At 34.8% G+C, this 13,134-nt stretch overlaps 1 protein-coding gene across 3 annotated transcripts; it reads left to right on the plus strand.

The window, feature by feature from the left end:
• Window positions 1-425: 425 nt before the first annotated feature.
• Window positions 426-9,419, plus strand: spmip7 (sperm microtubule inner protein 7). Of its 3 annotated transcripts, none has more exons than XM_083540325.1 (10): window positions 426-543; window positions 3,674-4,092; window positions 4,507-4,577; window positions 5,229-5,299; window positions 5,554-5,692; window positions 5,801-5,868; window positions 6,285-6,326; window positions 6,437-6,548; window positions 6,695-6,796; window positions 8,638-9,419. In XM_083540325.1, exons 1-10 carry the CDS (start codon window positions 539-541, stop codon window positions 8,728-8,730), a joined length of 1,122 nt encoding a protein of 373 aa, XP_083396451.1. In that variant the 5' UTR covers window positions 426-538; the 3' UTR covers window positions 8,731-9,419. The 3 variants fall into 3 exon arrangements, with proteins under 3 accessions (XP_083396451.1, XP_083396450.1, XP_083396452.1); XM_083540324.1 differs by having other exon boundaries at window positions 6,437-6,544; XM_083540326.1 differs by lacking the exons at window positions 6,285-6,326; window positions 6,437-6,548.
• Window positions 9,420-13,134: the final 3,715 nt, after the last annotated feature.

Raw genomic sequence — 13,134 nt, forward strand, 5'->3', positions numbered from 1 at the left:
AAAGTAAAATAGAAGCATTTTATTCTAGTATTTATTCTAGTATTATTAAATAATATCTAGTAAAAAATACTATTACCAGGGGTAACATTTACATTTCAGAACAATCATGATGGTGATAATGCTGATAGCCCAAACAAACCATTTATTGTCATACCATATAATCTCGTGTATAACATACAGTATGTATCTTATTATATTAGGGGTGCTTTCAGTTCGGTGCACATGTGTACTGAATGCAGTCATTTTTACATGAGGAACTTAGTAAAATCTGCATTTTCTATTATTCTTAAACTTGAGAAAATACACAATGCCAGGGGTAAAAAAAAAAAGAAACTAGAGTTAATGCAGTCTCACTGTGGCTCTCACTCCGTACCAGAAATACGATTTGTAGTGCGTTGTTTTGCGCATGCGTGAAATCCTGCCACTTTTAACCCTCGCTAACACAAACGCTATGGATTCTTTAGCGTTTTATGTTCACCTTAAATTCCACATATCGAGAAAGAAGGCTGGAAGGAATGAAGACATTTGTTAACATATAATGAAGTAAGTAGAACAGTTATGTACGTAGATCATATATTTCAAAATTTGTATTCTAAATACACACACACACACACACACACACACACACACACACACACACACTATCCAAATGGGGTCTAACAAATGCAAAGTATAAAAAAGTTGTTTCTATTTATTTCATTTTATTTAATCAATTTAATAAATTTAATTACTTACTTTAAACAATATAATAAAAAAGTGTGTTGCATTTATTTTATTTATTCTATTTTATTTTTTTTTATAAATTATTATTATAAAATATTATTTTATATTATTTAACCAAGCAGGCATTTTATTAAAAATTGTTTTAATGTAAACTGTTGATGTTCACAAATGTTAATAATAATAAACTAAAAGAAAACGACAAGCAATTTTATTATTTTTTGCATTTCTTTCCTCTAACTGTACTAAAATTGAACTGTGACTTAAAAACCAAGGTACCGAACCTTACTTTTCTTTTTAACCATTACACCTCTATTACAGGAAGGTTTTACTTTTTGTTTGTCAAACAACACATTACACCCAGCATTCTCCACTAGTTAACTAGGTGGCATGGCTTATTGAAGCAGCCAACATTTTATATGTTCCTCTTAATCAATACATTCTCATAAACTGAGATATCCATCCTAATCCATGTAAATTAACATGTATGTGTTTAGAGTAGGCAGTATTTTGCCTATAGCTACTGTTTGTGACAGTTTAAAGGAAAACACTAAGTTTTCAGAGACACCTTGCATCCACTCACTCGGTCCATAAAACTAATCTGTCTCTGTCTTTGTTGATAATCATTTAATCATTATCATTTTACCAATAAACTATGATTAAAATCATTTTTAAAAACCTATGAAACATAAATAAAAAAATGACACAGTATTGAACTTAAGATCAGACAGAGACAGATACAAGTGTGTGTCTTGTAAAAATGGTTTTATGTAGTTTTATATTTCCAAAACTGAAACTTATCAGACTTTTAGTCTGACTACCAAAGATATATAGATATAAAATCTAGATGGCATGGTTGCTAATTACTTTCATGCATCAGCAGCAGCACCACATGATTAAGCCAATTCAGCTCTTAGGGGAAGGAAAGTGCAGCTCTACCCAGTTAAAATCTGTTATATGTTTAACTGCTTTTCTTTGTTAAAAGTGCCCTATGTTTCAGCATATTGCAGGTGAAATGAACATGCATATATTTGCACTGTTGATAATTGCAGTGTCTAACTGCTAGCAAAATTAGAAAAGCAGTGGGATGTAGGCTAATGTATATGTGCAATGGGACAGAAACGACCATAAAACCAGAGCTGCCTGTCATGTGGAAAGTATTTTACTGCTATTCGTAATTGTAATCTAATAACACTTTAAATAACAGAACACGTTTGATCCGATGTTTAAGTTCTTGGGTTTCCTCTGGGTTTTCTGGTGTCCTTCTACATCCCAAAATAATGCCAGAAGGTTTATTGGCTGTGCTAAATTACCCCTAGTTGCCCATGAGTGCGTTTATGTGTGTGTTTGTGTGTACAAAGCAAAATGGACTGGTGTTCAATCCAGGGTGTATTCAGACTTAGCACTCAGTATTCTCAGCATAGACTCCAGATCCACTGTGAACACGTTCAGAATCAGGCAGACAAATGGCTTAGTGGATAAAATCTACAGCAAGCTATACTATAACAAACAGGCAAGTTTCCGGAGGAAATCTGACTAATGTCATAAATGTAAATGTAAATGCTAATGACATCTGTTTACTAGATTCCAGTCATTGTTTTTTTTTTTTTTTTTTTTTTTTTTACCATTTTCATGTAGGAAAAGAATATGGTTCCACATAGTGTGGTTCCAAGACATGTGTTTATGTTATGATGTGTTTATTTCTGTTAATAAAATAGGCATATAGTGCAAGCATACACATATAGAATTAACTTTTGTACTTAAGAGCCCATATTCATGAATAATTAGTCAATTCTTATGGCTTTCTATTCTTGATCTTATGTGAAATTACATTATTTTTGTTTGGCATATCTTACAGCTATAGGACTCACTTCTACGTAGAATTAGAAATGCTTTTTCGAATGATTGTTTCTTTTAGACCACACTGCTGTTTATTGTTGCACATATAACCCCCCTTCCTTTTCCTTAACTACCACAGGGTTGGCATTTCTGGCCATAACCTTCTGTAATAAAGCATATGGGAGCACAAAGTGCACCTTTACATGGCCCTATTTGCCAGTGTAAACAAGCAAACCATTTACAGTCGAACGACTACCAGAAACTTTTTTTTTCAGAGCTTATTTTGAGAGGCTGCAATAATTGTCTCAGTACAGCTTTTCTGTTTAGGAGTACTGTACAGGGCCGTACTGTCCTCAGCACATGATCGCCACCTAGTGGACACATTCCGCACTTGAGGCTCGTTTGTTCTTCTCAACCAGAATTGTCTCCTGTTGCATTTTCTACTCAAGAGGTTTGTTAATAATAATAATGAGAAAACAGTCTATTACTGTACATTTAAGTCAAAGTCAAACATATTTGCTATTCAACATGTAGGAGGTTTTGTCTTAAACCAGTACCGGGCCATGATTCACAGAAAGATTAAAAACATTCATTTTAATTTTGTTTCCATTTTATAGACTCTTGCATATTTTGAAAAAATCACCACCTCCACCACCTTAACCAATTTCCCGCACTTGTTTCAGACGCATTTCTTTCTATGCATCAACTAATAATCCCACGGATTCTGCATTATGAAGTTACATTTAGAATTAAATTAATAATGATATAATATAATATGTATTCTAGTAATATGCACGTTATTATGTATAACCCATCCCTGGCAAAATAGGTTGGCGACCGCAGTCCTAAACTACTAAGGCCTATACTACTACTAAGGCCTACTGTAGCCTACTAAAATGATAGACAACGCAATCTAGAGTTACATGAATAACAGGGGACACAGACATGATGGTCTAACAGAGCTATGTTTGAACATAATTTATCATGTTGAGTTTTATTACTGCTTAGCAGGAGGCATGTGGTTTAGACTGTTTGCTTTTGGACGGTCTCTATGCAACAAACGACGCGGTGTTGTATCAGTGACATTAGAGCAGTAGTTTCCCCCTTGTGTCAGATTCTCAGAGAAACACACGGAAAAAGCAATAGGGTTGCGCTTCCGGGTCTGCAGAATGGGTCTCCAGAACCGCGTTGAGACGTGCAGGATGTCATGCAGACACATGAATGTTCCGTATGAAAGTGGGCGACATGACACGAGAAGAGACAGCGGTGCCTTCCAGCCTCAGGTCTGTCCACCGCGGGCCCCTCTGAGGGAGGATGAGCCGCTCACGGTGTCCTATTCCGGGCGCCTGAGCGCCGCCGCCCGCGCCGACCTGAGCCTCAAAGCCGGAGACGCATTCACACGTAAAGTGTGTTTTGCTCCTGATTTCCGACCTCACACTCCATCACCCAGGACTTCAGCAGTGACGACTGTAACATCCGATCACAAGCCCTGGGACTCCAAAGTCAAAAAAATATTGCCACCAAATCCCCAAAGTAAATGGTCTCTACTACTACTACTTATTATTATTATTATTATTATTATTATTATTATTATTATTATTATTATTATTATTATTATTATTATTATTTGTAACCATTGTGCTATAGAGTTCTCGAATAGTATCTGCTTTAAGTTTAAGCATTGGTTAATAATAATGCATATAGTCATCGTTTGTAAACACAGACTTGTATGATGTTTTAATTTGACATCTGAATATTGTATGGAAGGTAAAAGAGTGTTTAGACTTGATAGTAAAAAGGAGATACTACTGCATGAAATGAGTATTTCCTTTAACACTATATGCTCAAAGTGTTATATACTTTAATAACTACCCTCCATATTAGGATTAAACAGTTATAGATAAGTGTAAGTCATTAATTTTTTATATTGTTTTATATTTCTCTTAGACATCCACAGCAGCAGGGAGAAACATGATCCTGTTTCCACCAGGCTTTTGGAATTTAAAGGTCTGAAGAGGGTAGGTGGCTGGGGTGTATGTTGGAGTTGTCGAGGTGGACAATAGTTGTAAGAAAGGATTCCTATTCAGTTGTATTTCCACGCTTCACCACTAGAGGCAGACATACAGTTTACCAAGCAGTGACAAGCTACCCATGACATCACAGTGCACCGGCCTCCACCAAGATTATAAAAGGCCAGAACACCAAGCAGCAGTCGTCATTGACCAGTGGCCATTTGACACCGTGCAACTTGTCACTCAGCACTGACAGCAAGAATCACCTCATATATGATCTATTCTATACCCAGTAAAGTTAGGTGTTCTGAATCCTGTACCGTGTTTTTACTGACGCGCTGGGGCGAGTACAATCCCCTGATCAGCGCACACCAGATAGTGAAAATCCTTATATGGTCCTTCGAGCTAGAGAGGAAAACTTCCTAACATTTGGTCCTTCGAGGCCAGATAGGAAAAACTTCCTAACAATAGTACTTACATGATGCTATTCTAATGCAGGAAGGAACCTAAAACTCACCCCCGAATCCTTATATTAGATTGGTGTCTTAGTGACAGTCTTTATTTTTGTTCATAATTATATAGCTGATGCATTATGTGCATAATAGTTGGAACATTGCTCATAATATTTTTCCCCTTCCATCTTTTTTCCCCTTCTAGGTTGCATGCACCTCTCCACCTGCATTTATGGACAAGGTGTTGCGAAATAACTACACATCAGAAACTCGAAGGTTGAAGATTTCTGATGTTGACAGAATCATTTTCTATTGACTATCGTTATCACTATCATTTTCCTGTGCACTTCTCTGTAGACCTTCAATTAGTTAATTAGAAGTGGCAGTAAATAAATAATAAAATAAATAAACTTGTATTAGACATATACCATGACGGATAGTCATTCAGCTATGTGCCATTAGTCAGCTGTAATCATTTAAATAGCCACTTTTTTTTTATCTTTATATGAGTGATTCTATGTTGTTTATAGAAGTTTTAAGGCTCCAGACTGGGACTTTAACTTGTCTCCTGGTCTCAAGCCACCACTAAGTACTCTGGAGAAAATGGCAGACCCTGTGAGTCAGCACTTCACTTTAAAGAGATATCATAGCAGGCCTGAATTATGGCAGGTTAGTTTTTCCATTCAGTAAGCACATGTGTGGGTCAATTTGGATCCAAGATTATGTAGATCTTTAGGCCTTTTTCCTATTTAATTTATTTCCTTGTTTTTCTTCAAGACTGTTGGATCTAAATGGAATAAACATCAGATTCGTGCCTCATATATTGTGAAGAAGCCCTTCAGTTTGTAAGTGATTTGTGCAATATCTTTGTTGTATTACAAAATATGCCCGGCTCTAAGCTTTGTATAATGAGCTTTCACAAAGCAAGTGATCTTTAATTTTCCATTCGTAGCTGCATTAAAATGTGTTAAAACGGAAACTCTTTTAGCAACATAACTGAAATGACAAGGACTCACTTATTCAACTCTTACCAGAAAGCTGTATTTGAGAGAACTGAAAGAGTTTAATACATCCCTTTTATAGTCCTCTTGAAGGACCAACTGCCTTAACATCTACTTCAAAATGGATACATTTACATTAGCACCCGTTTAGTAAGATATTATTCCTTGAAATGAACTTCTAAACAAAGACAAATCACATGTTTCTTTTTTTCATTTTAAATGAAACAATAAAATTTTGTTTTTTTATATTTTTAAACTAGCACTAGCCCATGTACAAAATCAGGACAAATTCCTTTATATAGGTAAGTTGTTACAAAATGATTGCCTATTTTATATGGCATAAATATGAGGAAAATGCATATATGCTATGTATGATCTAAGGGTTGCTATTATGTGTTATTGACCTGCACAGTGGTGTAATTGGCTCTGAGAACATGGACAATATTGACATCCCTGAGAAAGACTTCATCCCACTGACTTTACTGCGTACCGTTATACCTCCCGACACTCCCACAGCCCAGTATGTGAGCATGGATGTAATGAAGTGTGAAATAATATGTAAATACAAAGCTGTTTTAAACAACCTGGCTCCAACACAGCACTGATGTGAATGCTGTAGTTTGGTTGAGTTTATGCATGTGTTATATCTGATGTGTTTTTTTTATTAAAGCCTTCCCACTATTCCTGGTTACACTGGAAAAACTTTGCACAACAGACCACACACCTCAGCCACCAGCCAACCTACTTCAATGCTCACTCATCAGGTTACAGGGTAAGGCAACATACATAGTATGACATGTGGAGCATTCATTATTGTATTTAATGTTTGCATTCCCTCTTGAAATGACTCTTTTAATGACTCTTTTCTACATTATAATCAAACTATATACATTATAACAAACACATTTACAGACTTTGAAAGCAATTACCAAATGTTAATTTTTATTTAATTTGTTGAGCAAACCTGTAGTCCATTGACAATTGTTGTTGTACACATCTCAGAGCGTGTACACTGTGTTAGTTCAGCAGGTGGCAGCAATGCAGTGTATTCACACTACTTTCCTGAGAGATCTGACACAATAAAATTATGCTGCACAGGTCTCAGATGAGACACAGTTATTATCGAAAAAAGCTCGGCTGTAATGCAAAGTGATGCATGAGATCATTACTTGATAGTAATCAAAAACTTTTTTTAAATAAATATTGAATAGTGGATCGTTACTTAGTCATATATCTGCCATTTCCTCTCTATCGCTTTTTGTTTCTCTTTTTCCTCTCTTATTTAGATCTCTTGTAGATTTCTCTATCTTTGTCAGTCCTCTTTAGTGTTTTCCATTCAGGGTCTCTTTTTTTCTTGATTTGTGGTTTTCAGTGAGGGGTCTATAAAGCACAGACAAGGGGTTCACAATTTTCTTTTTTTTTCTTGCACTGATAGAAAGTTAAGTAATTAATTTTAGCTCCAGCTAAAATATTATTGTTTACTTTTAATGTGATTATGTTTTAAAATAAATTGGTTTTTAGGGGAGCTGCTAATTATTTGCAAAATTAAAACGATCCCGGGCTGAAAAAAAAAAAGTTTGAGAACTTCTGCTCTGGAGGCTTTTGGGTAATCCATTTCAGTATTCACCCCACTGTGGCAAACCCCACTGTTTTTTTTTTTTTTTTTTTAAATAATCTCTCGTGTACTTTATTGTTCGAAAGACAATTCTATAGCTGGCTTCAATTTACAACTCTTTACAAGACTGCTTTCTTTATCTGAGAGGTCTTGGAAGCCATATAGTAGATTTAAGGCACCAACACATGATTTAAGTGCAAGGGTTGACAATGTGATCAAAGCATACTGGATATATGGAAAGGAACTTGTAAATCATTAAAATGAGGAACTTTTAAAAGTACCACTATGAGCATTAATGTTGAAAAGTGCCCCACACTTGGGGTATGTCAGGTCAACAGTCTCCCTCCCTTTTAGTGTCAGCATCAACGGTAAAACGTCCCCTGCTTTCAGAATGAGTAGGATTGAGCCATGTGCAGCTTGAGCATAGAGGAAGAAGGAGGAGGCAATGTGTATGAGAGGCACTAGAGGAAAACCAAACTCCTCACCCAGGGACTGTTTTTTTTTAATTGAAAACGTGTTTCCTAACTGGGTCTCAGAAGAGCTGGTTTACCGGCTTTTGGAGAAGCCTTCCACAGATGGCCATATCCAGAGCTGAGGTGTTCTAGCTGCTGGTGGTAATCGTGGTTTTTGGTCGACCCAGATCCATTTTCCTGGAGCGACTCGCCCTCTTAAATCTGTTTCCTCTGCTGATAAAGCAGCCCTCCCAGCTTTCCCTTATAGCAGAAAAAGTGGACCAGTTAGCACCTCTAGAGCTTCCTCTTAACTCTGCTTATAACAAGCATTTTTGTTTTGGTTCCTCTAGGCCTTGTAGTTGACTCGTTAAAATGCAAATATTCTTCCGAATTGATTCTAAATACTGTATAACATTTAAGAATGTAAATGGTTTTATGTCACTGGCAGCACAACTGAGACTGAAAGGTATAAAGTGTTAGGGTTAGCTTCATTATTCTGCTATTTTAACTGTAAATAAATGTGTATGTGATCTTTGTGATTTGTAGGAGCAGTTCAGCACCATCATGCTATGGTCGGAAGGCCCCTCTGTCCAGAATGGTCCTCACTGTCCCACCACACAATCCCTTCCTTCAACCTAAAGCTCAGTAAATAGTCTCAATGCACTATAGCCATCAAAACGAGAAATAAAAATATGTGGCTTTTCACGAAACCCAGTCTGTATTTGTGAATAGAACTTTAATGATGTGATTGCACAGACTGGTTTAGAGTAATGAGATGCCTCATTAGCATAATTTCCTTTGATTCAGTTGAGACGTTTTGTGAATATGGAGGAATATTTCATTTGTTGCACTTTCCTGTGTGTGTGTGCGGTGTGTGCATCAAAGTGTGATGCCTGCATATTGTTCTCAGAAGTCCTTTTTACATAAAATGACTTCCTCAGAGAATTTACTCAATCATTCGCAATAACGTAGAGTTGCAACAATGCTACTAAACTTTGCTACTAAACTCAGGTGCTTATGTAGCGGTATGTAAACTATGACGAAATATCTGCTGTTTCTGAACTACTCTACACCCCAAGAACTGTGGTTGGAGTATAAAAGAAAAAAGGCAATGTCGCTTCACCTGTTGACAGGAAATAGGAACGTGCTGGTTTCCTGTCTCCCCCCCCCCCCGTAACCTTCATTTTCTGTGCAACAAACCCCTCAGGATTTCGCTCAGTTAGCTCACCCAAACATGTCTTACACTATAGGATGATTTCCCTTTACAGAAAGTTTTCTTTTATTAATAAATTATATGTATATGTATGAGAAGGAACTACAGTTTTGAAGAACACAATAAAATATTTTATTCCACAATAAACAAATGAATGCAATTGTTGTCCATTTCTATAAACTACTAAAGGCAGGTATAGGAACAATGTGTTAAAGGAGGCCCCTTACTACTAATTTTAGTGTGTGTTAGGTGCTATTATTGATGCCAGCAAAGTCCAGTAGCTTGCTTAGCTTGCTGTTTCTGTCTGTTAGTTGAAGAGCAGAGCCGTAAAGGGAACAACCCTGTCCACACTATTTCCAGAGATGGAGATGTGGTTAGAAGATAACTAACGTCCACACTGGGGCCATGGACGTTTTACCGGCCTGGGGCCTCACGAGATATAGAATGCTTTTTTCCAAGCTTTCATTCTTCAGTCATAACAAGCTCTGAGACAATTTAAATGAAAAGACACGCAAGTCATCGCATGCCAGAAACAAAACCCACTGCCTTAATACACTGTATGTTCAATTAGACTGGAGTTCTTGTGTATTAATTAACATCACTTAGGTTTATCATAAAGAGAAGTTAGGAAATAAAATGAGACATAATACTACATTATACTTATACTTCATTATAATTGTACTACATTAAACAAGATTTGCTCTGGCTGTTTCTTTTTTCATGATGCTTTTTTATTCAGGTATATGGCAAATGTATTTTCTACAGTCACTACAATGACACACAGTATTTCTCTGTAGAAAACCCCCATAAGAATAAAAAATTATGAGGTGTGCCATTATAAGGAACTAATCAACAACAGGTTGGTGTGATGTGTTACCACACTAAAAATGATTTCAAAAACTGTATGTCCTAAAGAGCTGTCCTCTTATGCCATAGCTATTTGACAAACCATAGATTTGTTTTATGTGAGCACATTAATATAAGTTTATCATTTGCCTTGCAGCAGGAAAAAGTATTGTTAAAGTTATTGAATAAAACCACAACTTGTGATCAGAATCCAGTGTTGTGGTATGGTATTAAATGTATTAAAAGTACGATACTGCTGGTGTGGTATTCATTAAAGACAATATGCTCAGTACTGGTAATTGACTGTATCATAGCTTTGACCAAATTGTAAATTCACAGTAGGACATCCAGTATTATTAACTTTACTCTTGCACCAAAAGCAGCATTTTATGATTTTTTAAATCCATTTAAGATTTGGGAATGAATCTGTTTGAACAAAATTATAAATATAAAACTAAGGAGTGTTATACTGCTACCAAATTCATAGTTCTGCCAAAAAATGCAGTTTTTTTATATAAAAAATAGATCCAGTACCGTAAGTGTGCATTGTTTTCCTTGTATTTTCGCACAAAGTTTTCCATGGCACCGCCATTTTTAGTTGTTAATTTATGACTTATTACAAATACATAATTATTTATTTACATTAAATAACAGATATCAGAAAAGGGGCGCTGTTTACTAGAACAGCATGCACGCTGCTTGTTACTGTAAAGAATGTTAAGGAGTGCCAGTCTTATACCCTCTTATACCCTAGTGCTCTAGTGTTAAAATATCCCTGCCCTATATATTTGGTTGTTTTCCAAATATACGTGATTCAATTATTCTGCTAATTACTAGCAGTTCCTAAACTTGAGTTGGTGTGTGAGAGAGGAAAACTCTAAAATGTGTAGGACAGGGGGCATTCCAGCGTTGGAAACCTGTGCAGTAGGTTACTTCCCTTGGCTACAATGTAAATACATTCAAAGAATCACGTCATTCCTCATTTAATGAAAGAGAATTTTTTAAACGACTTAGCCAGCTCTGACATTCATGTGATTTCCTTCTACTGCATATGACCTTCATGCTTATTTTAATAGTTATCTTTAAAAAAAAAAATAATAATACAAATTAAAAAAAAAAAAAAATATATATATATATATATATATATATATATATAAATATATATATATATATATATATATATATATATATATATATATATATATGTGTATATATATATATATATATATATATATATATATATATATACATATATATATATAATAAAAAAAAAATCACTATATACTTTTTTTAAATATATATTTGGTGGCCTTAGATGTCAATTTTCTGTTGCTTATGTATCTCTTTTGCTGATTTACTATCTTTAAAGAGTATATTTGATTTCTAATTTCCAAAGGTTGGATGTCTAGACAGGGACAGACTAGTAAAAACAAAAAGCATCATACAGTATGGGTTTTTTAAATGCCACTTTTCTCACTAGAAAAAAATAAAGGAAAACACATTCTCAGAACAAATCATTTTTAAACATATTAATATATCAGTTGGGTTAACAAAACGATACTAACATGGTGAGTACATAGATGACACTGCCAGTAAAAGCGAATGAGTACAAAAGTCTTTGAACAGTATTACACTATATATATATATATATATATATATATATATATATATATATATATATATATATATATATATATATATATATATATATATATATATATATATGGTTTGCAGACCCAGTGGAGAAATTACAAATTGGTAAATAAATTGAAAACTTTGTTTTTTCCTTCATACATTCAAAATATTTTTTATCAAAACCCCACATATGTTACATTTTTTTTTACATATTCCTCATTTTATATTAAATTTATCCCAAAGCATGCTCTACCACTGTACATTTAATTATAATCCATCTCATTTTGTTGAAAAAAAGTAAAAATGTTTAAAGATCCATATACGGATTATTCTCTGATATAAAAATATTGTATAACACCACTAAAGAATATTTGCAGTATGTTATTAGTGAGGCATTTCCATTCAACAGAAGCTGGTCAGTGTCTTACTTCCTAAACTAGCACACATGATTTAGTTTTTTAGGTTCATTATATAATTGTGCAGTATCATTCACATAAATACATTTCCTGGCCAACAGTTTTGTATATGTAGTTTAAATACACAGCTTTTGGGCAGATAATTACCCTCTGGTATTCTCAGCCTATGTCCATTTTCATGCTCCTAGGTCTACTTGTTATCATTGGCTTTAATTTTCATGTTGGGGTCACAAACACAACGGCTGATTCTTTAACAGTCTTTTAGTCTTTTCCATACTCACTCGTGCGAAAGATTAAATTCTCTGCCTCCCCTTGATTTTTTCTACCATCATTTCTTCATAAAGAGGGTAAATGTCAGGCATGCCTGACTCCTACTGACACATCCATTCCAGCAGATGATTACCATAAGGAAATTGACACTTTAGTGTGCACAAGGGAATTTAATTTACTCCGACATCTTGCTGCATAATGTATCCCCAAAGAACGTGAAGCTCCGGATTGAGATTTTAAATACATTTGACTATTAATGTGATTACCAATCTCGAACACTTCAAACTTATGCATCTGAATCAATTATGGATTACAAGTTGTTTAAGCCTCTAAAATGTGTGCTGCTTAAAGATCCATGAAATAACAATGGACTGCTCTCTTCTATCAGTCTATCCATAATTGTTACTCATTTAATTGAGCTAATGAATTTAAACGCTACATAAGCCTGTGGGAAATCTGATGATCTGTTTTGGAAACTTGTATGAGTGTGTTTTTATACACTTCCTATAATGTAGTCCATATATTTTTTTAAAGCAAAAAAACTTTTTTTTTAACTTAATTTTTCAAACTTTACTGCTTATGCAATAGTGAGCCAGGGTTCAGTTGTTAACAACAACAACAACAACAACAACAACAACAACAAAACAACAATAATAATACCTG

The sequence above is a fragment of the Silurus aristotelis genome, assembly GCF_946808225.1.
Source record: "Silurus aristotelis genome assembly, chromosome: 4".
Classification (NCBI taxonomy): domain Eukaryota; kingdom Metazoa; phylum Chordata; class Actinopteri; order Siluriformes; family Siluridae; genus Silurus; species Silurus aristotelis.